Below are 27,746 nucleotides of genomic sequence, written 5' to 3' on the forward strand. Positions count from 1 at the left end.
GCTGAAGACAGAACAGAAACTGACTGGACGTTGATCATGGCCTCAGAGTTGATCTGTTTAGCAGAACTTCAGACTTTAAGGACCTCAATTCTCCCATTTTCCTGACAATCTCCTGGTTTATGCTAATGTTATACATGAGACTGAGTCTAGAGCTACTCAACTCTCACTGTTCCGTTTTACTCTATACACCTCAGATTTCCGGTAGAAGGTAGACCTGTCATCTGCAGAAATACTGAGATGACTGCAGTTGTTGGTTGCATCAAAGAGACAGCGTGCAGAAAACTGGTGCACGCCAGTTTTCTGCCCGCCGGCGTGCACCTGTGTGGCATGATGTGTGGCCACACAGCATGCCACACATCATGCTGTGTGGCATGATATGTTCACTGTGATCTGTGAACAAAGGAGATTAACCTTTTCATGAAAGTGTTTTGTAACTATTTTCATCACTGGAAAGAATGTCTCTGTTGTAAAAATCATCCTGTATGACTGTAGACCCAACGTTGAGACAAAGCGGCTGTCCAGCTTTAGGAAACTTTGAAGATCAAAGACTACTAGCTCTTTTTTTATGACTCTTTTAAAAATATATGATCTATATTGGTGACAGATGCTTGTTGCATGAATGTGTGCCAATAATCTTTCTTTGAAAACATTTTAAAGTTTATTGGGACCAGGGATGGATAATATGGCTGAAAAACTTATCGAGATATAAAATATATTCATGTTAGTCGATATAAGCTATTGTCAATATTGATAATTATTGATTACTTTTTTGTTCTAAATATCTGACGTACAGCCAAACTGGTGGCATGACCTTTACATTTTTTATATCCACAGTTTTAACTCCATATTATTGTTTTTTTATTATTATTTTTATCTTGAAACAGTTATGAGGAACAGTGGTTAAACCTGAAACTGCTCAACAGGTTGTCGCTAGGTAACCAGGGAGTTACCTAGCAGCTCTTTGGTTGCTAGCTAGGTGGGTGGGTTGGTTGATGCCGCCCACCTGGCTTAGATGGCCATGAGAGGTTGGCTGAAGAAAGCCTTTCCTCTGCCTACATCTCCCAGAATTCTATGCAGTTCTGGCTCAGAGTTCAGTGAAATTACTGAAAATCCTGTCAGACATATTATTTAATCATGTTGATACTTTGTCACTCTGGACAACTGATTTATTTTCCAGCTCTATTTGGGACTTGTTCATTTCCCTCTGTGGCACCTACACTCACACCGCCTCATTTCTCATCTTCACAAAGCCGATTCTGACATTTGCTCTGGTCAATTTTGCTATTCAGTTTGTTCACACGGCATGTCCTGTAAAACCAGATTTGACCATATCTAGCCGTGACGAGGGGCTTCAGGGTGGACGTTCTGTGCTGACCTGAAACTTATGCTTCCCCCAGTGGAAACTTCAGCTGTGCAGATCACACCACCACCTTCACCACATGAGTAGAGGGTAAACAAGAGACCACATGAGAATGAGAGATGCACTCGGCACCAGTGGTGATATTTTTAGACTTTGGGGGATTTTTATGGTGATTGTTTTCTGTTTTCAAGTTGCATGTGCAGAGATGCAGAAGCTTGTGAAATATTAATTTCTTATTTAATGGAAACGGTGCAATTGCGAAGTTGTGTTTCTTCGACATTAGCAGAAAACAGACAAAGATTTTCACACATTTGTAATGAAAAACTCAGCTAATATGTTGGGTTAAGTATAAATAGTGATAAGAAGTCGGAGGGTAGAGGTGTTATTGTAAAGCAGCAGGAGAAAAACAAGCTGCATCAGAGCTCTGACCACAGAGACATCCTGTCAGGACGGAGGAGAGGTGGAGCCGACAAACCACCGGGGCTGAGGTCGATGTGAGCGGCCCGGACCGGCGAACTCAGCGACAACACTCTGCTCTCTGTATTAGTCAGCTGGCTGCAGAACTAAAAATACATCAAGTCTCACGTTGAAGTCAGCATCTGAGCATCAAGGCTTGCACCTGCAAATAATAAGATCTACTTTATGATCTGGTTCCAAAAGCAAAGGTCATAGCTCAAAGCCAACGTCTTTAGACACACATAGCAGAGAGGGCTTTACAGAGAATAGAGAACAGAAGCAAACCTTTTATGTCCAACCGCAGCATGTGGGCCTTTCAAGCAAACAAACGTTTACTTTGCAACACCTCTTAGATCTGAGTTGTTTTATTTGAAATACAGATCTCTTCAAACTCAATACCATATATGACCACATCCAAGTGCTGCAGGAACCAATTATTGACATTTGATTGCTTAGATCAGTTATTTGTATGGAGGGTAGACAGGAAGCTGGTCCCTGCTGGCAAACAGATGAACTGAGTACAGCTACTGTTTATTTTAGCACCAAATTAAAAAAAAAACAACTTATGAGATTAAAAATGCAGCATGTTTTATCAGGCTCATGTGGTGAACACCGAGTTTGTCACTACAGTTTGCAGAGTGAGGCAACCTTAACGGCAAACAGTAGTTAGTGTTATGGACCTTTAAAAATAATCATTTTTTTTGCCATCTCACTATAAGTGTTAAATATAGTGACACTGATGTTTCTGTTTTGAAACATTCTGTCTTAGAACTTGGACATAACCACACTAACACCATGGGAGAAAATGGCAGCTTTTCTCCCAACCACAGCTCAGTGTGTTTATTCAGATTAAATCATCAGTGCTTTGATCCTGGTCAGCAGGGGGCACTAGACTCCTCACACTTTTATTGCAGTGAATTTTTCTTTTTCTTTTTTTCTTTTTTTTTGTGAAACCTGAATGTTTGTCTCAGTTCTTAGATGGTTTTATGCTGTGGCTCCAAAAACAAGTAGGTTATGATAATAGATATGTGTGAGTGTGACTTTGCTAACTGACTGCTAGTTAAATTTAGCATCTAGATGTTGCATATCTATCTAGTATGGTGTACTACTGATCACACTCATGAAATAAACTTCTCCAGTCATCTAAACATATCAACCAAAAGGTTTGAACATTTAGTCTGTAGCTGTCTTACTGTTTACCCGGTCTTCCTCCACCTGTGTGGTGGAGGTGGTGTGGTCTGTCTGCACAGTACAAGTTTCCATTGGTGGAAACATCAGTGCTGGCTGAGCTCAAACACAGGAAACCTGACCAGAGGCCCAAAGCCACAACAACTCGTCTCTGACCAAACCTTGATCATGTCGGATCCGATGTGAACACAACGACAGTCAGAGACAAGCAGGAACCAAGACAGTGAATTGGAGGAATATGTAAGAGAGCTGAAACTTCAGGTTGGTTTTGAGTATGCAGATTTTTATTGTGTCACACAGAGAGGTGCTGGGTTCAATTCAGTTAAGTTCAGTTTTTTATATCATCCTTACTCAATAACTGGCATTGTTGAGTAATTTATTTATATCCAAATGTATACAATCAAACTAATGTATGCAATAATAAGACATTTAATTATAAACAACATTCCAGATTGATCCTACAGTAATTAAGTTCAAATGTCCAAAAATAAAAAAGTATATTTTAAGCATTAAGACCTATGTTTGGTTTATTCGGCCTTACAATGAACTAACCTCATCGTCAGGTGATCAACAAGACATTACTTGTTACATTTTCACATTAAAAATGTATAAATGGAGCCATGCAGCTTCTCCAGCAAAAAGAGATAATAAATGTAAGAGTGGAAGAGACACTCTGGCCTTAATCAACTAAAAACAAAACCAACCAACATCACCACAGATAAAACATTCATGTGTCTGAAGCAAATACATGTTCTGAGTGAAGCGATGGAGCTGCTGGTCTTCAGGCTGTTTACTGCTAACATAACCTGAAAACCACAAACTCAACAGATGCTACTTTGTGGTTGAGAGACCAACGGTGAACCAGCGGCACTCTTCTGTCGTGAACCTCTGTGAGGTCAGCAAACAGGAAGCCTCCGCCTTGATTCCATTTACTTCACGTCACCCGTCACTACGAGCCCCAAAGACCAGCGTACGTTAAATAGTGTTAACAACGAGTCAGCAAGAATGTTCATTTCTGATTTCATGATGAGTTGGAAAACTCAAACTTTTCAGCCAGCACAATTGTTTACAATTGTGAAGAGGAAGGAAGATGGTTTTCAAATCTTTATACCCACAAATCAAAGTCTTCACTCCCACACAGCAATACATGTGGTTTAGATCTAAGCAGATCTAAAGCTTCTGAAACAAAACTTTGGAGTTTTCATTTTGATTTGACCTTTTTATCCACCTTTTAAGTATTTCATGCTTCCATCCATTCATCCATTTTCTCACACTCTTGTCCCATTGGTCAGAAGGGGTGCTGGTGCCTATGTCCAGCTGTAATATATTTGTTGAAGCTGTCTCTGTGTCATGACAACATGTTATGAGAAAGATCATCTGTGGGAGAAATGCCTTCTCCCAGTGCTAACTAGAAACAACCAATCAGAGCCAGGAGGTGGGTCTTAATGCTGTCAATCACAATATTGTATGGCACTGGTCATCTCACCTTTCCTCCTGCAGTTTCTCCCCATCAGCAGATCCTGTTGTGAATGATAATGCACTAGCACTATGCTAACTATAGCATAGCCACCGATGACAGCAGATAAGCAGTTTTCCTGTAATGGTAAGTTGTTTCTCCTTCATCCTTCCCCCATTTAGCCCATTTAGCAGCAAGTATATGTGCTTGATTGTCAGTGCTACACAGCTCCAGGTGAACAAAGGACCTCCTGTCTGTCTATAGCCTTTAGGGCGTGCATTAGGGAAGACGTCCTTTTCCTGGCGGAGACAGGAACTCCACCTCTGAAGAAAGATGACCCACTGATGTGGTTGACCAGTCACTGCTTTAACTGGCATCTGTCTCCTGGCTAAAGATAAGCTTAAGCTTTTTTGAAATTTTGCAGAAAGAACTGAAATACTTAATTGCCCAAATATAGATGCTGTCTCTGATCCTGTTGACAAATCAAAGCTGCTGCTTAATGAATTTACACGTTGATTTCATAAGTAATTCACGGTGATTTTCTCATGATCTGAGAAACATACAGAACCTCCTTATTCTACAGAAAGGTTAGAAAATCCCTTCATGTGGCTGAATAAATTATAAAAGTGCAAAACAAATACATGGAACCAATTGATAAAATTATACAATAAGTGTAATAATAATAGTAAAAATATATGTTTTTAGTCTTAATCAATGCAGTTTAAAATATTCTACAGTACAAACAACCATTATGGAGTGTAAACTGATGTATACCAGCTTTACATATTTTTTTCTTCCCTTAAAAAAAGGAAAATTAATTATCAGAAGAATGCATGTTTCTGAGTTCTTTATTGACGTGTTTTTTTTTTTCAGGAAGCATAACTTGTTTAATTTGTGTTTTTGTGATGGTTAAGTGATAACTTATTAGTTTATTCCTTTGGTTATTGCTTCTTGCTTAGTCTTATGTTTTGATGGTTTCTTATCTTCAACCCAGAACTGAAGTCAAGACATGGAGTCTTATAAGCACTTCTCTGTTTTATGATATTTTGATCTACATGTTCTGCAACAATGGAGTCAGACTATTTCATATTGAACAAGAACTCAACCCACCAATCCTTATGACAGATTTTATTTTTTTAATTAATTAATTAATTAATTTATTTATTTATTTATTTATTTATTTATTTATTTATTTATGTATTTTGCAGTAGCAGACTTGATTTGTGCACATGATTGGAATCCATTTTCAAAAAAGTGATGTTGATTTGCAGTTCATGGGTAAAATAATAAAAATTGCAGATTCCTTCTTTCCGTTTTACCAAGAAACATTTTTATAACAGTCAGAGCAGCACATACTTTCTTGAATGCTCTCCCTGATGAAACTGGTACCTAAACGAAGTTCTTTGGGAATCTGTCTAGTTATAGCAGATGGCTGGAAATGAATGAGAACCATCCCTTCTGATTTCTTTGAGTTAGACTGATGTTAAGTTAATGTTGCTTTTACTTTTCTACACCCTCAGCAGCTCTGTAATACATTATTTTACATGCATACATTTGTTGAAAATCTGTTCTGAAATAAATTGTAATTTCTACATAAAATATTTGAAGGCGGGAACTGTTAGCTTTGAAAAAAAATTCTGATGATTATATATATATTTTTTTTACTCAGCTCTGATGTTGGATGATGCATATTCACTAAAACTGGATTACTTTAAACTCCCTGGGATTTTCTTTCCCAGAACCCAAAATTTGCTGACTTCAATCCACCTGTACCAATTTGACAGAAGGTCTTGCTTTCTGAGAATGACCAACAACTGTCAGTGAATAAGTGATCACGTTTCCTGAACATGACATGCTGTCACTCCTATTGCGCCACACAAGTACAGTCTTGACTATAAAGTGAAGGAAGGATTGAAGTTCTTTTCATTCAGCAGTTTGACCAAGATGACACCTGCACACTTCGTCTTCTGGCTGACATGCCTGCTTCTGGTGAACATGGGTGAGTTTGTGCTTTTGCATCTTAAGTGTAATTCCTTTGAAGTTTGTGACTTTGGTTTCATGTGTTAATTATGGGTGTGATTCATTCGGCCTTTTTTCTTTCCTCAGCTCAGACAAAAAACATCTCCCTGTCTGTCCGTCAGAAACGTAGCGTTTTGTCAGCTGAAGCTGGAGAGACTTTGACTTTGGAATGTTTCTATGAAACGGATGAGGCCGTCAAGTTCAGCTGGTATAAGCTAACCTTGGGACAACAACCACGACTCATTTCCACCCTGTTCAAATATGGACAGGAAACTTTTTACAATGAATTTAAAAACAATCCACGGTTCAGCCTGGGCTCTGGAAAAGGTAAAAACCACCTGATTATCACCGAGCTGCAGCCTTCAGACACGGCCACTTACTACTGCTGCAGTGGTTACATGTACAGTTTTGAATTTGGAAATGGCACTACGGTGTTCGTGAAGGGTTCAGACTCGAACATGCAGACTTTGGTCCATCAGGTAGAATCTGAGGCCGTCCAGCCAGGAGGTCATGTGACTCTAACCTGTACAGTAGAAACTGGGAGCTGTGATGGAGAACACAGTGTTTACTGGTTCAGGAACAACAGAGAATCAGTTCCAGGACTCCTTTACAGCCGCAGAGGCAGGAACGACCAGTGTGGAGAAAAAACTCAGGAGCAAACCCGTTCATGTCTGTACCGCCTGCTGCTGCAGAACCTGACTGGGTCTCAGGCCGGAACCTACTACTGCGCTGTGGCTTCCTGTGGACACATAGTGTTTGGAAATGGGACCAAACTGGGCTTTAAAGGTAAGCACAATGCTTTGGAAAAATATGATGCGTAGTTTTCCAGAATCTGAAATATGATGTATTCAGCCTCAAAGAGTAAATACTTGCTTCAGTAATTTAGGGCAAACACTTCTCCAGCTTCCCCGTCCTTACATAACTAAAGCCTCATAGCATGACACTGTGACCACCATGTTTCAGTTTGGTGTTTAAGGTGATTTTTTTCCCACCACAACATTTCACATGTGGCCCAAAAAGTTTAATTTTCATCATGCCTAATCAGAACACACACACATTAGCTGAAAAACCTCAAACTGGACTTCTAATGTCTGTCTTTCAGTGATGTCACTCTGCTCCCACTCTTCCATAAAGTCCACACACCTGTCTGCTGTGTTCCTTGGTCTTCATGTTTGATCACTATTGCTCTCTAATAATAAATGAACAAATGTGTTTACTCATTCTTCAGATTTTTACTTGAAATAAATTTTGTGAATAATCAATGGTATTAAAATAGAAAATTGGGCAAGTTTAGGTGAAACAGCACCATCAAAAAAAAAAAAAAAAAAAATATATATATATATATATATATATATATATATATATATATATATATATATATATATATATATATATATATATATATATATATAAGTTTAACAATAATAAACTATACAAGATAAATACTGTGCAGTTGTTAGAAATAGAAATTTTGTGCTCTGATCAAAAGGATGTGCATGGATGACTTTTTTTTCATAGTGTGCGTAATGTTCATGTGTACTGAACATAAAAAAGACAGTTTATAAAACTGTATATCAGTGCAATGCAGAAAAACATGTGAAATGGCAGCAGAAATGGAAGCATTGACGGTGCTAACAGCAGCTGAAAGGAAGTTTCCACGGTAACGCTCTTTGGCGTACCCAGGATGCAGCACTCTGTCACTGAAGGAGCTCTCCAGTTCAGTAACAGCAGAGTCCTAGTGTCCTAGTCCAAGGCGTGTTAGAAACTAAGCTTTTACAAGTCAATGTGAAGATTCTTTTTTCTTACAAAAAGTATAAAATACTTTCTGACATTTTTACAGATGAGGTGATTTCTATGCATCTTCTTACTGGAGCTTTGGCCTTCATTTCCTTCTTGAGTTTTTTACAAGCTCTCTTGTTGTTCAGGATTTATAAGAGAAAGAACTCCAACACCTCAGGTACCACAGCTTCTTGTTTCTAATGTCTGCTGACTGAAAATGGCATCGGGAAACTGAATTTGTGTTCTTTTTCAGAACCCCTTTCCAGATTCTCCCATGGTGACACAGGAACTGCAGAGGTTTCTATTGTCTCCATTACTGGTTTTATTTTATTTCATAAAATTTATCTGGACACTTTTTATTTTACCTATTAAATCTTCATATTTCAATGTGTTTGTGCTAATAGAGGGAAGACCAAGATGAAGAAGACCTCCAGTACGCAGGTTTGAGGCTCCAGAAGGTTTACACATCAACAAGACAAAACCAGAGAAATGAAATCACTGACTGTGTGTACTCTGCTGTGAAGAAGTAAAACTTAGTTTAGATTTGTATGATCATGACATTAAAAATGTTATAACCCATCAATTGTTATTAATGTTGCCACTGGCAACCTCTTGCAAAAAAGGTATTAAGATGACATAAAGCTGTGAAGTAGAGAAAGGTGATGTTTAATGTAATAAAATATATTTGGGTTGGTCTTCTTAGACATCAGACTACCATTTATGACCACTGCTTGAACTTTTCACATTTTATCAACCTACAACCTCAAGTGTAAATGTATGTTTTGGGATTTCATCTTATCCGTTCACCTCAAACGTGTCGACTGATTTATAAATAATTTCAAATGTTCAGAACAACTAGTGATTAAGCACATTGCTGTTATTAAATTTTCTTATAACTTACAAGCCACAGAAATGACAATACTGAAAATCACAGAAGATTTTCTTTAGTCATCTGAACTGTTAAACAGCCTAAAGAGCCTTTCAAAAAAAATCCACTTAATCTTGATCTACTTCATTACTCTTCAGTCCACAACAAACAGAAAGTTTTCTCAATATTCAGGGATAAACAAAACAATTAAGCTGAGCTCAGAAGTACAAAAAATTTTTTCCACTTAAATTCCAATTTTATTATTTCAATTGCATAATTTACTAAGAAAACACATTTTTAACTTTAAGTATTTAATCACATTATCAGATGAAAATTTGTCCCATATAAGATGAATACATTTCTGAAATGTTTTTCTATTTCAGTCATCTGGCAGTTAATTTTCTGGTTTATTGGGTTACATACAGCGATGAAAGAAGAATTAATCTCCTTGGATGTTTTATTATCATCAACAATAACAAACTTGGCTTTTTTGATAAATTAATTTACAAAATAAACTTTGATGTCAATGTGAAAACGGATTATAAAATAATAACAAAAATATTTAACCTAAAAGAAGTGACTACATAAATATTCATCCGATTTATGATCACTGACCTAATTTGACAGAGGTCCAGTCAACTGGTCCTAGTAGTCTCACAATGAGTGGCATGGAAATCACCTGAGGTCCATTCACTGGTTAACCAGTAGTCCTGGCAACCATTACAGCATAAAAACATAGAAAATCAGAGGGGGGTTTTCTCACCTACACCAGCAACACTTTTATTCACATGTATTTATAGTCACACTTGTAGTTTTTCAGTATTTTTTCAGTGTACTCCGGTAGCCCAGCAACGAGATTTCATTGTCAAATTCACTGTCATATCTTTGTGCAATGACAAGAAAGAAAGTCTAAGTTTAAGTCTAGGAGAAAATGTGATGGAAAAGTATCAGTCAGGAGATGGATATGAAATGATCTCTAAGGCCCTGAACATCCTCTGGGTTCCAGTTAAATCCATCATCAAGAAATAGAAGGAATATGGCCCACCTGTAAATCTGCCTAAATCAGGTCGTCCTCACAACCGAGTGACTGTGCAAGAAGGAGACTAGTGAGAGAGGACACAGAGTTACCATGACAACACTGAAGGAGGGAATGGGCATGACTCAAATCAACAGTTTGCCAAACAGAACCAGGAAGACTTCATGGTGAAGAGGAAGAAAGTTCTTTGGTCCGATGAAACCAAGATGGAGCTTTTTGGTCTCATCAGACAAGACTCTACCAACACTGCCCATCACCACAAACACACCATCCCCACTGTGAAGCATGGTGGTAGCAGCATCATGCTGTGGGGATGCTTCTCAGCAGCTGCCCTGGAAGGATTGCAAAGGTCAAAGGTAAAATGACGATTTGTTTCTATCTTCAGGAGAACTACTTTAGACAACATTTATTTTCCAGCAAGTTGAAGACAACAAGGTGGACATTCTGGAGTGGTCCACTAAAAGCCCAGACCTCTAACCGATCCTGGTGCAGCAGTCTCCCACAATAAGCATTCTCATTGCATGAGATTGCTTAAAAGGCAACAACAATGTAAGCTACACTGTTGCTGCATGCTTGTCTAGGAGTGAATGAATGAATGACTTGATGCAATCTAACCAGTTTCCTTAAACTTATTAACCAGACTTAGAATAAACTAAACCTGACTTGGACTAACCTTACCATGGAATCTGCGTGTTGGATTGTATTTATTTCCAAACCCACATCTGTGATTCCACTAGTCTGTGGAGTGGGGCTGTGTACTGAAAGAATGCTGCTGAGTCTTCAAATACTTTCAGTTAAAAACCATAAACAGACTGAGAGTGTCAGAGATCATCTAGAGATCGCTGCATTGCCTTGATACTTCAACAGTCACCATGCTGCAACATGTGTTACCTCTAGGGGGCACTGCAATACTGTCTGCACCAGTTTGGCAACTTCTGGCCTGAATGGCTCAAGTAACATTATGTAGACATGTCAAATAAATGTAACTAATGTATATTATAACATAACAATAATATAAAAACATATCCCTTGTAGTGCATAACACAGTCTGTACTGAAAAAAAAACTGTTCTCCTCATTGAAGCTGTACAATGTCAAAATATATTTTTACAAGCATCTCTTACATTATGACATCACAGATTTGACTGTGTCTGACATTGAAGTAGACAGGCTAAATGGATGGAGTTATTGACCTGACCGACAACCAGTTAGAAAATAGATCTCATAAAGTTTGGCATCCCTTCTTTGGAGAAATCTTCTACTATTATCCCAAAGAAGCCCACCTTTATTTAGATTAATACATTAATTTTTCTTTCATACATATATGTGGCTAATTGATGTTATTTTCATAGCATTATATTAAATGGCATTATTCATTTGTTGTATCTTTTTTTCTGCTGTGCAAATTTGATTTATTTTACCTAAGCTTCGTTTTGCTGGGTGTGTCTCCTGTTTGTGGACTAAAATCTGTTAAAATTTGGGTCTTGTACTGTTTCTATCAATGTATTGCTAATAATCAATAAAAAGACATTTGAAAGGACTGAGAAACTTGTGTGAGAGAGACCCAGAGCTCAGGAAGAGTTATTGTTTTGGGTTCTGGGTTGGGTTTAGGACTAAGGCTGAAAAAATGATTGAAAAATGAATGGAAGTCAATGCGAGGTTCTTGTGAAGATAGAAAGACATACATGCATGAGTATGTATGTGTAAATGTAGGGGTAGGTTGGTGGTTGGCAGAGTGTGTGTAGAGTATGCATGTGTGTATCTGTTACCTGTAAGTGCAGACTAGTAAAAGTGAAAACACTCAGCATCAGAGGGTGGGAACTTCAGCCTCGACTCTTGAAGGCGACAGCAGGCGAATGGGCCGGTCGCCTCCAGCAGCCAAACGCCTGACACAGACACAGACGCAGGTTGCTAGGAAGCCACCGTGGCGGGTTGAGCCTCGAGCCCCCACACAAACAACACCCCACCAAGGTGTCTCTTTCTCATGCAAACGAGTCAAATGGTCCTCTGGTGGAGGAGTGAGATGTGTGAGCAGGAAGCTGAAGTTGACACCACAGACCACACACATCAGAGAACACTAACACCACTTCATCTGATCTGACTTTACCCATCACAGCTTTACAGCCGTAGTTCACTGGAGTTTGATCTGTTTTTTTTTTTTGTTTGTTTGTTTTTGTGCTTTTGTTAATGTCTTATTTGTTATATAGTTCGTTCTTAGATATTTATTTACTCGTTTTGATTGCAGATATTCAGTGGATTTTTTTCTTGTGCTTCTGGTTGAGTAATAATATTTTGGAAGAGTAGATTAGTTTCCAGACCCTTTTTTGTCATCACAGCTGTAAGCCTTTTAGGTTTTGTCTCTACCACCTTCTCTGGTCTCAGGTGTTTGCCACTATTGTAATTTAGTTGGCACTACATTTTGAAGCGGAAGGTTACACTCTGTTATAAAAGCAACACAGGCGGATCCTCGTTGTCTCTGTGTGTTCCGGACAGCAGGGTCGCGTAGCTACCAGTTAAACAATGATTCCTGTTTCCTATGTACTTGATAAGTAAGTTGGTACTTATATAAAGATGTCTACACAAACTGCAGTAGGTGATGAAGAGTCCAGACGTTCCTGTGAAAATAATAGGAGTCCTGCTGCAGAAGAGGCAACAGATATTTATGCTAATTTTTCTGGACAAAATAATCCAGCTGAGTCATACTGGATGTTATGAACGTGTAGCTTTCTTACATATTCTAGATAACAGAACTTAGCTCTGATCATTCTGTTGTAGCTCTGGCTGTGTGTTTTGTCCTGCCAGAAGATGAATCTCAACACCAGTAGCACTGACTGTGTCTCATTTTTCTTTTCCTCAAAACAATATTCTTCTTTGTGGCTTTGCATTTTTGCAGGTTGCTGTGGTGTCCACCTGTGCACTCTCCTCCCTCTTCATGTGCCAGTGGTACAGGTTAATGACCAATAGCACTACATGCTCTTCTGACTGCTGCCTGAGCACTGACAGTGATTGTCAGCCCAGACACAGCACTGACCACCAGTTTTTATGATGACCCGAGTGTCATGGCGGAGGGCACACACATTACTGGATACAGCTCTGACCTTCTGCATAATGGCCCATTGTGCATCTGTCTGATGTCTTTGTTACTGCAGCAGCTCCTGACCACTATCATCACAGTCTGGGTGCCTTTAGGGTCTCCCAAAATGCATTTCTTCTGGCAATGCTAGAGGCTGAGTTATAGCTGCGGTTTTAGAGGATCTTGTTGTGCATGTACTTGCAAGGCAAGTCGTGTGGCTTTTATACTTGGTCTAGTTCTTGGTGCAGTATTCTTTGAAAATGACGCATCTGCTCTACAGGAACACCTTCCAAATCGTCCAGTTTGAGTGAGAGGTGGCGTGCCCACTGTGCACTGGGCTACGGAGCGGAGGTGCATGACCAGGTGCCGCAAGGCTAATGTACACGGTTGGAGACATTGTGATCCGTGCAAGCATCCTCACGCCAGTTTAATGCATCAACTATGAACTTAGCTTAAAAGCCAATGATTTTGGAAAGTGATCTTGCAGAGAACATTCATCTGTACTGCCATTTATATAATCGCTGTGTGTGAGCTCCTTTTTGGAGAATACCACACCAACATCTGTGTCAAGCATAAAAAACATACGTTTTGCTCTCAAAAAAAAAAAGTGAAATAAAGTGAACCTATGAAAGCATGACTATAACTCATCCCTCTGAAGTCTCTGCTGAGGTTCTCCTAGGCGTTTATTTTGATCCTCCACCAGAACCTCCAGCTTCACGACTTTAAACCTGATTTTTATTTTACGGCTGCTTTGTTCTACTAAACTGTCTATAATTATAACCAGCAGCTCATTTATGTAGAGCAGTATGCACCACTTTTACGCAAGCAATTTAGCACTCCACATTTGAAATCTTTTACTGCACCAAGAACTGTAGTGTTATGCATGTAACCCAAAAAGTTACATTTTGGTCTCTTCTAACCAGACCTTGGTCTTTCACATGTTTGCTGTATTTCCTACATGGCTTGTGGACATTATTTCAAACAGGTCATTATACATCTAACAGTTATCCTGCTGACAGATTATTCAATCAGAGTGATTAGTCTCTGCAACTTCTCCAGAATTACAGTGGGCCTCCTGGCTGCTTCACTGATCGATGCTCACCTTTCCTGGCTTGTCGGTTTCGTCTGCAAGAGACAGTTTAGTCTCTTGCAGTCGGTTTAGTCTGCAAACCAACTGCAGACAGCCGGTCCGTAGCTCTCTGAGCTGTCTACGTAGCTCTGAGAATGAACAGCCCTCTGTGAGACATTCAAAGTTGGTAATATTATTCTATAACTTAACCCTTTAAACAACTTTACCTTTTAACTTTACATGTTACAGGTGCTTCCCTTCTGCCTCACACCTGACTTGAATGGATGGGTGATTAATGACCTTCTGCAGCACTTAATGCAATGCAGAAGAGGTCATGCAGTCATTTGAATCAGCTGTTCTGGAAGAGAGACACATCTAACATATGCAGCTCAGTGGTCCATGAGGACTGGAATTGAGAAACATTGATGTAGATAAACTTCAGTGTTTGCAGCAAGATGCTGCATATCTTCATTGAGTCTGTTGTGGGGACTGTAATCTCTTCTGCCATCACCTGCTGGGGCAGCAGCATCAGAGCCAGGGATTTAAAAAACCTGAACTGGGTGATAAAGAAGGCTGGTTCTGTTCCAGAGACTGATGTGGAACCTCTGGAGATGATGGTGGTGAAGGATTGTTCAAAGAAGTCACTGTAACTATGTTTATCCTCTTCACAAGACTACTTTAGAACGACAGAGTGCCACACTAGGTTCAGAATAAAGTAGTTGATAATAACCAAACTGATTAGTTTACTGACGGTATTTAAATAATTAAACTTTTTCAAGTTGAATTGCATATTTCTAAAGCTAAAGTTTGGTCAAGAAAAACAAAAGCCTTTTGACGTGAAGTGAACTGTTCACCACTCCCCTTTCTAATAAATCCCCCTACATAAGAAGCGGCCAAACTGAGACATTGTTGTACGCAGAATGGGGAACTTCATGCAGATAACAGCCATACTGCTCTGCAGCCAAAGTAAGTAAAATATTAAATCATGTTCATCGTGGACTCCATTTTAACTGTGTGTTCTTTAACTTTAACATGTGAATCAGGATTCCATTCTTACTGATTTATTTTGTCGTCTTACAGTTGAATCTGCTTGTTTCAGGTTGGATCTGTGAGTCTCTAACTGTGGAGGTTCATCCTGGTGAGGACATCACTCTGTTCTGCTCCAACCTTTCTTCATCTCCAACCCAGACAGACTGGTTCAGAGTGATTAATGGAACCAAACCCAGCTGCATCTCCTCCATGTACGGTTCTGAAGGTGAACCTTCGTACTGCCATGGATTCCAGAGTGAAAAATTTAACATGAGCTCCAACGTGACGACTGTCTTTCTTCACATCAAACAAGTGGACCTGATGGACTCTGGATTGTATTTCTGTGGATTTTATATAAAGAAACATGCAGTTGTTGGCAGTGCAACAGAGTTAATCATTAAAGGTAAGTCTGACTCTGTGTACCTTAACAATCTGAGAATGTCGCTGTTGAAATACCAAGTTATTGCAAAATTTAAAAAAAAGAAATAACTGACCAAAAAATATCATCCGTACTTTCAGCTCATGAAGACTCCAAAGATGAGGAGGATTCTGATAATAAAAGTAGGTTATTTGTCTTAGAGAAGAGTTCCCTGGATTTTACTGCAGTAAAAAAAAAATCCCACTTTAATATGTAAATATTTACAGAAGCTGCTGACCAACTGATGGACCTGATGCCTGGGATTTTAGGTGCTCTGACTGCTCTTCTCTCTGTAACAGTCGTTGTTCTGGCTGTTAAAAACAGGAGACTGGAGAGAGGTACAGTTTGATTATATCACTGTACAACTTATTTTAAAATAATTTAGAACAGAATAATAAATATGAAATCAGTAATTAACTAACCAAACTTTTCCATTTGTCTTTTTTAGCTTCAAGCTTAAAGCTGCAAAAAGAAAGAAACAAGGTAAACTGAGTAATTTAAACTGTATGAACCACAGTTACTATAGTCAACTAAAATGAACAAAATCGCGAAAACTGACATGAACAAAAAAGATAACTGATGGTGGAAAACTAACTGGAGCAGTATCGTGTTTATAAAAATAACTACAACATACTGAAACTAGAGATATATTATCCTTTGTTTTTGTGATTGTGACTTTCTGGCTGCTTGCTTCATGATCACAGTCATTGACTTGACTGTTGAAACCTATCAGATGGATTCAGCTACACCTAGATTAGTGCTTCCCTACTAATTTTTGACACAAGTGCTAAAAAGCACTTATCACTCTGAGTTCATCCAGTATTTATGAGTAGATAACTGAGTACAGATAGGATTTTTCTTTTTATGTGGATGCATATTGAACTGGCCGTGACAAAGCCAATAACAAGTCTCTGCTGGAGGTGTTTGAGTTATGTACCGATTCAGAAAGAGTGTATTCTGATGTCAAACACAAGGATATAAGAAAATATGAAGAAGACACGAGGATATGAAGAATGTTGACACTCTGCAAACAATCAGGCCTCAAGACATTGGGGAAGAAATATCCCCAAATCAGATCAGCTACCAAGTATGTTGATCTACATTACTTTGTAATAACCACACACCCCAGAAGTGACTCTCAACAACTGTAACTAGTTAGACATATATATTTAGAAGCTTTCAGCCTTTGTTCAATATCCCAATAAGGCTTTGAGCTTCTGTGTTAGCCTCTGAACTCTGACCTTTAGTGGACTTAAACCATGTCTAAATATTTGGCATTTCCCAATAGGAGCTGGTTATATGTTTTCATAAAATATGAACCCTTTCTTGCACTGTATTTATTCGCTGATTAAGTAAATACAATCACTCAGGGCAAAGAGCCGTTCAAAAGAATGGGGTTGTAATTGAAGGTTACATGACTATTCATACATTACTATGACCCGACTTTGGATAAGCAGAAGATTTTAATAAGTTAAACATGTTAGATTATGTTTTCTTTCAGCTTGAAGAAACTCTGATGTAAATAATTATGTTATGTAGCACCTTAAACCACTCTATGAGAAAGAAACTAAAATGGTGGGTGCTTGGGTTCGACATCAATGAGGTACACCATTATGTAGGCAATACTACTGACCTGGTTTGTAACAAATATGACCCAGAGAAATGGAAATTCAGGCAAAATTACTCAGCTTCACTTTATTAACTAAGGTGACAGGGAACCCTCACTGTTAATCACCAGTTGAACTGTAAGCTGTGAACACTTTTAAGATTTAGGGAAAACAAAACAAAAAAAACAAAAAACAACATATACTTTTCACATAAGGCAGCACATAAGGCAGGCCAACTAAACAATTAATGTTCACAAGCAATGTCCAAGTTAGTATATCGTCCTGAACAGTCAGTTCTACTCACGACCTTCAAATGGTGGTGGGAAAATGGGAAAAACCCGGAGAAAACCCAACGTTGCAGGCCTGTGACCAACGAGGCGTAGATGTTGAAATCCCAGAGGGAGGACGAAGGAAAGAAACAATTTGAGAGCGGTGCAATTCGGGGAAAACATAGGAAACGCTGAGATGCCTCCCTCCTCTCAACTCCGCAGGGGCTCAACGGCTGCCGCAGGATCGTGGCGCTAAAGCGTTAGCCCACTTAGCTTAGCCCGAAGTCCGTCGCGACCACTTGCTCCGGTCCCCTCTTGGCTCGTCCCTCCAGCGTCAACTGAACTCCTTCAACTTCTCCCGACTTCCGTGCCCTTTCGTCCTGTTGTCCCTTTGTCTCTCCTTTTCGTCTGTCTTTTTTCCTTTCTTATTTATTCCTCTTTTTTTTCTCTCCTCGTCCGCCTCCGTTCTCCACCCTTACCACTCTCCCCCTTGCTCCCGCCCTCTCCTCCTCTCCACCAATCCCCAGTCCCGCACCGGACAAACTGTCCCCACTACCAATGAAAATGGTGAGATCAGAAAATGCGCAGTGCAGCTTACGTCACACTGCTTCTTTCAGTTACAATATTTACACAATAGCTCACTAACAAACAATAGTTTTAATCATCAAATAAGGTAATTACTCAATAGTGACCTTTTAATATACTTGTATCTTATTTTGAACTATGTAAAATTAACCTTAACAAATAGTAACTACCATAACCTCAGTTTATCACTGGGCTACAGTTATTTTAGGTGTTATCCACTAGATGCAGTTAGTCAGCGTGGGGCGCACCACAGCAGTGCAGCCCAGGTCAGGCAGGCCTACATGTGCCTGATGGGATGCTATGTATCATAATAGAAAGTTTTTAAATTACTTTTAATTATTAACTGAGCTTACTGTATTTGAGGATCAATTGGAATGTATGTGTGATTGAATTAAATTTTTTTTTTCTTTTGTAAAGTGTCTCAAAATGACATTTGTTGTGAAATGGCGCCATATAAATAAACTGAATAAAACTGAGCTGAGTGTGACACGGTAAACAAAATGGCTGCCACGAGTTCAGATGTTTCTCTTCCATAATACTGATTCCTCTGTTTCCAGACTCTGGGCTCTTCTGACCTTCACTCTGCTCTGCTGAGGTTCTTTCCAAAGACTGAACAAATCATGAAGGCGACAAAACACATCGCAGTGGAGACTCATGTTCAGTATACCAACAGCACATAAATATCATCTTGTATATTTGGCTGAAAATGTTTGTGGTGAAAAAGTGAATTCAATGCAGTTTATTTGTATCTGAATTAGAGACAAAACTCTTAAATGTCTATTAGCTAGTATTTAAAAAATCTAGTTAAACTGTATCCAGTTACTTTATACATCCCTACGTCAATGAATGATTTTTATTTTTGTTATGCACAAGAAATTATTTCATGTTGTATAAAAAGGGCTCACTTGAGACACATGCAATGAGGAAACTGAGACTGAAAGTCATATGGGCTCCTGGAGGTCTGGGGGATGGGCAGGGGAGATAAACATCAGCTCATTTCACAGGAAGAGGCAGCCCACTGTGGTCAAGTGCAACTGAAATCAGCAGGTCTGCAAGATAATGAAATCAAAAGCAGACTAAACTCACCGAGTCATTCTAGATTAAATATCAGCCTTTGTGTTTATGAAGTTATTGTTAATGTAATAAAAGAAAATTAGCAATCATCACCCTGTATAACAATCATTCTTTGCCATTCAACATATTTGTAAACAACAGTGAATCTGGTAACCCCACCCACATGTTACTTTCCACTGAGGTGAGATTTTACCACATAGAAACTGGCCTGCAGCTCTGCAGAAAACAAAACAAAACAAAACACGTGCAACAAAAACTTCTCACACTAAAGCACGACTCCTGTCCTTTAAACTGACCCTCTGCAGAAACTACAAACTGTACAGGAGTTAGAATAGAATAGAATAGAATAGAATAGAATAGAATAGAATAGAAATGTCCTGTATTGTACTGTATCTCACAGTGGGAAAATCCAGGTATGCATGTAGAAAGTTAAAGGCAAATGAAACATGTATATGGATCTAAGATAAAAAATAATAATGAAAAATAAGGGTAAATATACAACATGGGAAAACTAACACTCATTAGTATTATAATAGCATACTCAGGTCAAAAGAAAACACCAGGATGTACAAATAACTGCAGGGATATAAATATCTGCTGATTTTGTTGGGAGCATTGAAGGTTCTAAAATCTAACAGCTGCTGAGAGGAAGGATCTATGGTGACGCTTTGTTGTACACATAAGATGCAGCAATCACTGTCACTAACAGAGATTTTCACTTCTGTAATAACTTCATGCATGATGTGAGGGACACTGGTATTATTTCAGCCAGAGTTCTTCTATCTCCCACCACCTTCAGCTCATCTAACCCAGTGGTCTCAAACTGTATTTCTGGAGGACCAGCAACTTTTTGATGGATCCTTTGTCCTACACACCTGAATTAAGTGGTAAAATGGCCTCACTAGCATGCAGTCCAGCTCTACAGAGCTCTGCTAATGAGTTCGTATTGGAGCCAGGTGTTGCTGAAGCAGAGAGACATCTTAAGTTGCAAGACCCCAGGCCTTGAGGGCAGGAGTTTGAGACCACTGATGTAACCACTTCCTCTCAGCTGGTTTGGTTTTACTGGTTTGTTCAGCCAGCTGCCTCTCCATTCTGATCGCCTCTTTCTGGATTGGACTTTGTTGCATTGGGGGACCCATCAGTAACAAACATAAAGGAAACTGATTTTTCCCTCAGGCTTTTCCCACCTGTAGTGACGTCATCCATAAGATGGGAATCCTTGGAGTTCTCCCCAGTTGGCCCTCACTCTCAAAGGGACCCTGTCCCCTCAGGAACGGAGCACAATTAAAGCCGTCATGGAGGTCAGTGACTACATGACCATGACCATTTATCACTGATCTATCAGTAAATGACCAAACCATTATTTTTTCTTATCTTTATTCCTGAGTGTCCTCACCAGCAGGTCATAACATCAGAAACGTGCAGTTTGCTAATAAAAGCTGTAATAATAATAATAATAATAATAATAATATTTCTTGGAGTATTTGTACTACACTGTACTTTTTACTTAAAATAGTTAAAATATTTTAAGTAAAAATAAGGCATAAAATTTTCCAGATCCCCACAGTGAGTAACTTAAAGACAGTTCTCACATTCATCTACTGTCTGACCTCACATAGGAAAGATAAGCTTTCCTATTTAATAACTTTAATGTTTAAGATGTCTTTGGGGTTACAGCTTTAAAGTTTTTCACAATGGTCTCTAATTTTATTACAAAAACTCTCTGATATGTGATTGTATTTATTGAGTGTACTAGAGCTGCTCAGGTCCTGCAGCATAAAAACGTTCCCAAATTCTGACACTTTCCAGTCTTTCAGTTTTGTCTGCATTCTCTCTGGAAAAATGAACTAAGTTTGGCTGCCAGCTTTTTCTCAGAGACAAAAGGATTTCCTTCTTGCACATCTCCAATAGAAGTTCAACTTAGGCCGTCTCTTTCTGATTGACATGTCTTTTCATATCAACGATACCAAGCACTGGGTCATGTGATGACATTTTAGCGTTTTTGGATACTTGATACTATTTTGAGGTCTGTTTTCAGGGTGAACCTACTTGAATGTCCCAACATGGCCATAGTGGCAGTTGCTTTGCATATCCCAGAATATTTTTCATTTGACTGATTTCATGTTTTTTAAGGTTTAGTGACCTTTGTTTGAAAGTGTTTAGTCAAGAAGGTGGGTAATAAGAGAGGGTGAAGACATGCTGCAAGAATCATCAGGTCTGGACTCCAACCTGTGACAAACCTGCAGGCCTCCATTTAATATAGGTTGTGTTTTACCCCTGCACCACCACAGCGCCGCCCTCCATGTTTAGTTTTTTTTATTCTTTTGACCAATTGAAATTCTCAAACCACCTCAAAAAGAGCCTCAGCTTTCAGACTGAGTTTGAACATAATGTGCTTCACTGAACTGAATTACTGAAAAAATTAGCTTTCGAATAATATTCTAATTTGTGATAAATCAACAATGTAACCCGTGTTTCATCAACTCAAATACTTTTAAATACCTCACCACTTATTTTTATTTTATCGAATCACATGATATTGTTTTAACTAATTGCCGTCATGTTGGTATCTAATCATTTAAAACTTTTCCATCGTCAGTGTCAACAACCAGCTAACTATGAAAACACTCCTCCCTCCTCCATACAGTAAGATCACAGTAACTGGAGCACAGTTCAGATTCAATCATTGAGCTGATGTAGTTGAACTTTTCACACGATGATGAACTTCAGCTTGTTTGGAGCTTTGCTCTGCATGTACAGTAAGTACGCCTAAATAATGTATTTTTTATATAATTTTGCTGTTCATGTGCTAATATCATCACTTATAAATATTATTTCGTTTTTCTTGAATGCACATTACAGGTTGGAGCTTGACATCGGTTTGTCAGTTTCACTCAGTTGTTGTTCAGCCTGGAGGAGAAGTCACACTGCGGTGCTCAAATCTGAGCCGTGTTCCTGTGTTTCTCCACTGGTTCAAACTGGCTGATGGACCAAATGCCACCGTCATCGTGTCTACGAGCAGTGCTGAATGGAACAAAACTCAACTGGGCCGATTTACAATGACATCTAACATCACAGACCTTTTCTTAGACATCAGATCAGTGGTTTTCTCTGATACTGGACTGTATTTCTGTGGATCTCGCACAGATGGAAACCCAGTAATTGTCACTGCAACATATTTAAAAGTTGAAGGTACGATTTTAAAACCTATAAACCAAATAAGAAAAATAACTCTACAGAATAATTAGAAATCAGTTTTATACTTTCCAATAGGTAAGTCAATATTGCAGCATCTATTGTAGTTTCTAAACTTATATTTGTTTGTCTCCTCAGTAGATGTGAGTGATGAAGGTATAAATGTACCAACTGCGATCATGAGTTCTGTGACCCTTTTCTTTGTGTTACTGATCTACTGTCTGATGGCAAAAAATGGGATTTTTCAGACAGGTATTATTTTGTCACGCAAGCAAAATTAAGAAATGTACAAATTCTGGATAACCAACCAGATGAACTGTTTCTGTTATTTAGATCAAGTTTACACTCAGAGTCAACCACGAAATGAGGTATGTCAAAACTGAACTCAGATCTGTTTTCGGTAATTATTATGTATCATAACTTTGGTGTGCAGCAGTGTAAATAATAATCATCTTGCTGTTAGAAGTTTCTCAGTTTATTCAGCTTTCCCTGCTGCATGTTGTTGGAGAAGAAACTTAAACCTAAATTACTTATTAATTTAAGCACAGTTGTGTGAATGTTGAATGTGGCTGGGAGAATTAGACTTGTAATGTAAAAGTTATTTGAGTGGTCGGTGTGACAAGAACAGCACTATTTAAGTTTAGACCATTTACCTCCCCATGATTTGATTGGTTAAAATGTCTCTATCCACAGAATCTGAGCTCTGATGACCTGAATTATGTTGCTCCAACTTTTCACCCCAAAGCTGGAAGCAACAGAAGACCTGCAGCAGAGAGAGAGCTGGAGACAACTGCACTGTATGGAGCCACGAGATAAATTCATGTCAGACTTTAGGCTGTTTTTGTTTGAGTTTTGTTTTATTCAAACATTAGCATTTCAAGTTCTGTTTGCAGAAGATTCAATAAATCTGATAAATGTGACAGTATTGCATAGAGAAAGCCAGATGGGTGGACTTGATTCATGTAAACCTGAACTGGTGTGATTGTTTGTCATTTAGCCTGATTGTTTTATATTATCATTAGTTCTCATATTTCATAGATTCTTTGTTGCTGCTTTGCCAATGTTGTGGTGTGATTATCACTCTGTTTCTGTTTTTTATATATTTTTTCTGACAATGCTGCAAGAAATATTTTCCAATAATAAAGTGATTCTGACACTGACACCTTTAAAGCAAATGACCTAATTCAGCAGAGGTCCAACCAATTGGTTCTATCAGTCTCACAATGAGTGGAATGGAGATCATATGATTGCAGTGAGTGTCTGAAGTGATTGGTCATAAAAGTCCATCACTGGTTCATCAGCATTCCTGGCTGCCATTACAGCACAAAGACTAAAGAAAACTCCAAGCAGCTCAGAGAAATGTTCATTGAAAGAATAAGTCAAGGGATGGATACAAAAAAATTCTTAGACACTGAGCATCCCCTGGAGTTCAGTTAAATCCATCATCAAAAAATGGGAGGAATATGAGCCATGTGTAAATCTGCCTAGATATAAGTTACAAAAACTTTAATAAGTATTTCCTGTTGTTTTAGCTCTCTGTTTATATTAGTTGAATATTATAAACTGCTAGATCAAAATATGTTATTATTACTGTGTAATATTTCCACATAACTGTACAAGAAGCTAGTTTCATTTGTTGCTGAATTACAAAATACATTTCTTGATGATATTCTAATTTACTGATATAAATGTGTAGAACAGAAAGGAATATGACTATGTTCACTTGTCAGGTAATAAATCACTCTAGAATAACAACCTTTAAACATACTTTTAATTAAGTCGACATTTCTGTACCAAAAATATGTTTATTTATCTGATGTAATATTCTAATTTTAAAGCCATGTCTTTATTAGCTGTAAGCAGAAAATCATCATAACAGATATAAAATCTTGAAAACATCAATCTGTGTGGAATTCATCTGTGTAATGTGTTTCACTTTATGACCCAAGTTAACAGAAAAGAAATGTAACATTGTAATTTATTGAATATGACTAACTCACTTTAAAAATACATTACTGCTTATTTTTCTATGTTGTCAACCAGACGATATTGTTTTAACTGATTGTCATGTTGGTATCTAATCCTTTGAAACTTTTCCATCGTCAGTGTCAACAACATGTTAACTATGAAAACACTCCTCCCTCCTCCATACAGTAAGATCACAGTAACTGGAGCACAGTTCAGATTCAATCATTGAGCTGATGTAGTCGAACTTTTCACACGATGATGAACTTCAGCTTGTTTGGAGCTTTGCTCTGCATGTTCAGTAAGTACGCCTAAATAATGTATTTTTTATATAATTTTGCTGTCTGTTTGTGTGTTAATCAATTACAAATATTATTTTGCTTTTCTTGAATGCACATTACAGGTTGGAGCTCGACATCGGTTTGTCAGTTTCACTCAGTTGTTGTTCAGCCTGGAGGAGAAGTCACACTGCGGTGCTCAAATCTGAGCCGTGTTCCTGTGTTTCTCCACTGGTTCAAACTGGCTGATGGACCAAACGCCACCATCATCGTGTCTATGAGCAGTTTAAACAAAACTCAACTGGGCCGATTTACAATGACATCCAACATCACAGACCTTTTCTTAGACATCAGATCAGTGGTTTTCTCTGATACTGGACTGTATTTCTGTGGATCTCGCACAGATGGAAACCCAGTAATTTTCACTGCAACATATTTAAAAGTTGAAGGTAAGATTTTTAAGTATTGTCTGTAATATGAAAAATAAATAAAAGATGTAAAAATGAATTTCATATTTTAGAACACAAAAGTTTAATATAACAGCATCTATTTCAGTTTCCAAACTTATACATGTTTGTCTCCTCAGTAAATGTGTATGATGAAGTAACAAATGTACCAACTGCGACCCTGAGCGCTGTAACAATTTTTCTTGTAATACTCATCATCTGTCTGGCTGCAAAAATTTGGATTTTGCAAAGAGGTATTGATATGTGATTTATATGAAACGTGTAAAAATTTACAAATGAATCTGTAAATGTTTAAATAACTAGATAAACTGTTTCTGTGATTTAGCACAAGTTTATACTCAGACTCAACCACAGAATGAGGTATGTGAACTAAAACTCTGTTATTGGTGATTATTATAGATTATAACCTATAAGTTTGGTTCAGTGGGAATAATAATCATCTTACAGTGAGAAGGTTGTTTGCCCACCTCATGCTGTTGCCCCCCGTAGGGGCAAAAAACTTCACCCTAAGTTAACAACTGATTTAAAAATGGGTGTGTGAATGTCAAGTGTGTGAATGTCGAGTGTGTGAATATCGAGTGTGTGAATGTCGAGTGTGTGAATATCGAGTGTGTGAATGTCAAGTGTGTGAATGTCGAGTGTGTGAATGCCGAGTGTGTGAATATCTAGTGTGTGAATATCTAGTGTGTGAATATCTAGTGTGTGAATATCTAGTGTGTGAATATCTAGTGTGTGAATGCCGAGTGTGGCTGGGAGACAAAAAACTTGTAATGTAAAAGTTATTTGAGTGGTTGGCATGACAAAATCAGCACTATTTAAGTTTAGACCATTTATCTTCCCATGATTTGATTGGTTAAATTGTCTCCATCCACAGAATCTGAGCTCTGATGACCTGAATTATGCTGCTCCAACTTTTCACCCCAAAGCTGAAAGCAACAGAAGACCTGCAGCAGAGAGAGAGCTGGAGACAACTGCACTGTATGGAGCCACGAGATAAATTCATGTCAGAGTGGAATCTATGCTTCAGTATCTGTGCAGGCCTGATGCTGTTTTTTTTTCTTTTTGAAAAATTAGAGTTTCACATTTTGCTTGTGGCAGCTTTAATAGAACTGATTAAAAACTAATAAAGGAAGAGGAGTGGACCTGAGAGAGACATGAGTCAAAAAAGATCACTCAAAACTCGGGACTTGACTTGAACTTGAATTTTTAGTTTCAAAACACTTGACATTTCACTGTAAACATAAAAAGTGTCATAAAGTAACTGTAACCTGCTGCACACCTCTGACATTTAGCCCGGATTTCCTCCTTGTGTTGCTCCAACATGAAAATTTCGTCTCTTATGTTGTTTTCAATTAAAGAGGAGTGTTCAAAATAGCAGCTATGGGATGCCAGTGCTGCCAAAACATAACTGCCTACTGGGAAAAACTCTAGGATAAAGAGCACAAAGTAATGTATTACCTTGAGTAATACTGAGAGAAAAATAAATAAATAAATAAATAAATAAATAAATAAATAAATAAATGCGATTTCTCCATCATGTCCCACAAAAATGTGTTCTTTGTTGCCATTTTAAAACATATTTTTATTAAAACATAAGCAATGCACACCTTCTAGCAATGTAATTTCATTGCCCTTAATGAGTGTGTTGTGATGAAAAACACAGCGATTTTATTGCTGTGCAGGGTTTGGTGGAGGTGTGTTTGTCGGGTTGGGAAACATGATTTAAATTTCCTTCATTTTCAAGAGGAAAAATTATTCCCACTTGTAAAATCTCAAGATTCAAAGTACATGTTTACATATAATAAATCTGCATTCAGAGGCTTCACTTAAAACAGTATGTTCCTGATACAGTTCTTGAATTAGTTAAGAGCTACATTTATTAATATCACAGTACCATCACATAATATAACACAAAGTCCTTTTGAGAACCACATGAAGAACTGTCAGACATGGTGATTAAGAAGCAATACATTTTAATGTGTAAAATGTGAACTTAATATGGATAGAGAGGCTACAGCACGACTTCTTCAATTCAACGTCTACAAAGTTCAATACACTAACCTCCTGACTACCAGGAAAAAAAAAATTGTCCAATCACCATTTTTTTTAAATCCCACATTCTTCGTAAGGTAATAAAAGGTTTTATGCACTTACTTTGTCTCGTCCCATAGAATGTGTTATTACTGATGAACACAAATTTTATGTATTAGAAAAAGATATGAAAAAAAGTCCCACCCCTTCATATGTAGTATCATTGAAAAGCCCTAAATGTCCTCTCCAGATACCAAAATGAATTAATTCAGTAGAATGCAGGGAGTGGGAGATATTCAAGTTTAGAAATGTCCTCTACAGAGGACAAAAATGAACTACTGGTAGTCAGGAGGCTAAGTTGAAGTTACTATAGTGACTAATGCATAGATGATTTAAACTGAATTTTACTTTGCTGACTCAGTAAGTCATGATGGAAAGTCATTTTGAATACATGGTCAAAGTGTTGCAGGCATTTACTTTTATGAAAACTGAAAAATATACAAAATTGGATTTTGAATTTAATGT

The 27,746-nt window shown here is 38.1% G+C and overlaps 4 protein-coding genes across 5 annotated transcripts; all 4 read left to right on the plus strand.

The window, feature by feature from the left end:
- The first annotated feature begins 6,289 nt into the window (after window positions 1-6,289).
- LOC106920502 (immunoglobulin kappa light chain-like) lies at window positions 6,290-8,962 on the plus strand. Its single transcript, XM_014991535.2, has 5 exons — window positions 6,290-6,459; window positions 6,567-7,265; window positions 8,320-8,436; window positions 8,512-8,555; window positions 8,663-8,962. Exons 1-5 carry the CDS (start codon window positions 6,405-6,407, stop codon window positions 8,786-8,788), a joined length of 1,041 nt encoding a protein of 346 aa, XP_014847021.2. The 5' UTR covers window positions 6,290-6,404; the 3' UTR covers window positions 8,789-8,962.
- Window positions 8,963-15,128: 6,166 nt separating this feature from the next.
- LOC106920512 (uncharacterized) lies at window positions 15,129-19,377 on the plus strand. The gene is made up of 6 exons (XM_014991547.2): window positions 15,129-15,269; window positions 15,403-15,735; window positions 15,852-15,893; window positions 15,978-16,088; window positions 16,199-16,233; window positions 18,769-19,377. The coding sequence occupies exons 1-6, from the start codon at window positions 15,224-15,226 to the stop codon at window positions 18,889-18,891; spliced, it is 690 nt and encodes a 229-aa protein (XP_014847033.2). The 5' UTR covers window positions 15,129-15,223; the 3' UTR covers window positions 18,892-19,377.
- A 2,127-nt stretch (window positions 19,378-21,504) lies between these two features.
- Window positions 21,505-24,382, plus strand: LOC106920514 (uncharacterized). 2 transcript variants are annotated; one of them, XM_088015901.1, is made up of 5 exons: window positions 21,505-22,044; window positions 22,148-22,477; window positions 22,622-22,732; window positions 22,814-22,848; window positions 23,174-24,382. In XM_088015901.1, the coding sequence occupies exons 1-5, from the start codon at window positions 22,002-22,004 to the stop codon at window positions 23,294-23,296; spliced, it is 642 nt and encodes a 213-aa protein (XP_087872027.1). In that variant the 5' UTR covers window positions 21,505-22,001; the 3' UTR covers window positions 23,297-24,382. The 2 variants fall into 2 exon arrangements, with proteins under 2 accessions (XP_087872027.1, XP_087872026.1); XM_088015900.1 differs by having other exon boundaries at window positions 21,507-22,044; window positions 22,619-22,732.
- Window positions 24,383-24,515: 133 nt separating this feature from the next.
- On the plus strand, window positions 24,516-27,405 carry LOC148153870 (uncharacterized). Its single transcript, XM_088015902.1, has 5 exons — window positions 24,516-24,746; window positions 24,849-25,172; window positions 25,310-25,423; window positions 25,516-25,550; window positions 26,065-27,405. Exons 1-5 carry the CDS (start codon window positions 24,704-24,706, stop codon window positions 26,185-26,187), a joined length of 639 nt encoding a protein of 212 aa, XP_087872028.1. The 5' UTR covers window positions 24,516-24,703; the 3' UTR covers window positions 26,188-27,405.
- The last annotated feature ends 341 nt before the right edge of the window (window positions 27,406-27,746 follow it).

Source organism: Poecilia mexicana, unplaced genomic scaffold, assembly GCF_051168715.1.
Source record: "Poecilia mexicana isolate PSO_F unplaced genomic scaffold, ASM5116871v1 scaffold_18, whole genome shotgun sequence".
NCBI lineage: Eukaryota > Metazoa > Chordata > Actinopteri > Cyprinodontiformes > Poeciliidae > Poecilia > Poecilia mexicana.

Bases quoted from the DNA above. Each gene is read 5' to 3' on its own strand.
- LOC148153870 (XM_088015902.1), top strand. From the start codon at position 24,704: ATGATGAACTTCAGCTTGTTTGGAGCTTTGCTCTGCATGTTCA. The intron at 25,173-25,309 runs GTAAGATTTTTA...TTGTCTCCTCAG, and splicing joins AACATATTTAAAAGTTGAAG to TAAATGTGTATGATGAAGTA. The intron at 25,424-25,515 runs GTATTGATATGT...TCTGTGATTTAG, and splicing joins AATTTGGATTTTGCAAAGAG to CACAAGTTTATACTCAGACT.
- LOC106920512 (XM_014991547.2), top strand. From the start codon at position 15,224: ATGGGGAACTTCATGCAGATAACAGCCATACTGCTCTGCAGCCAAA. The intron at 15,736-15,851 runs GTAAGTCTGACT...CCGTACTTTCAG, and splicing joins AACAGAGTTAATCATTAAAG to CTCATGAAGACTCCAAAGAT. The intron at 15,894-15,977 runs GTAGGTTATTTG...AAATATTTACAG, and splicing joins GGAGGATTCTGATAATAAAA to AAGCTGCTGACCAACTGATG.
- LOC106920514 (XM_088015900.1), top strand. From the start codon at position 22,002: ATGATGAACTTCAGCTTGTTTGGAGCTTTGCTCTGCATGTACA. The intron at 22,478-22,618 runs GTACGATTTTAA...TTGTCTCCTCAG, and splicing joins AACATATTTAAAAGTTGAAG to TAGATGTGAGTGATGAAGGT. The intron at 22,849-23,173 runs GTATGTCAAAAC...CTCTATCCACAG, and splicing joins AGAGTCAACCACGAAATGAG to AATCTGAGCTCTGATGACCT.
- LOC106920502 (XM_014991535.2), top strand. From the start codon at position 6,405: ATGACACCTGCACACTTCGTCTTCTGGCTGACATGCCTGCTTCTGGTG. The intron at 6,460-6,566 runs GTGAGTTTGTGC...TTCTTTCCTCAG, and splicing joins CCTGCTTCTGGTGAACATGG to CTCAGACAAAAAACATCTCC. The intron at 7,266-8,319 runs GTAAGCACAATG...ACATTTTTACAG, and splicing joins GACCAAACTGGGCTTTAAAG to ATGAGGTGATTTCTATGCAT.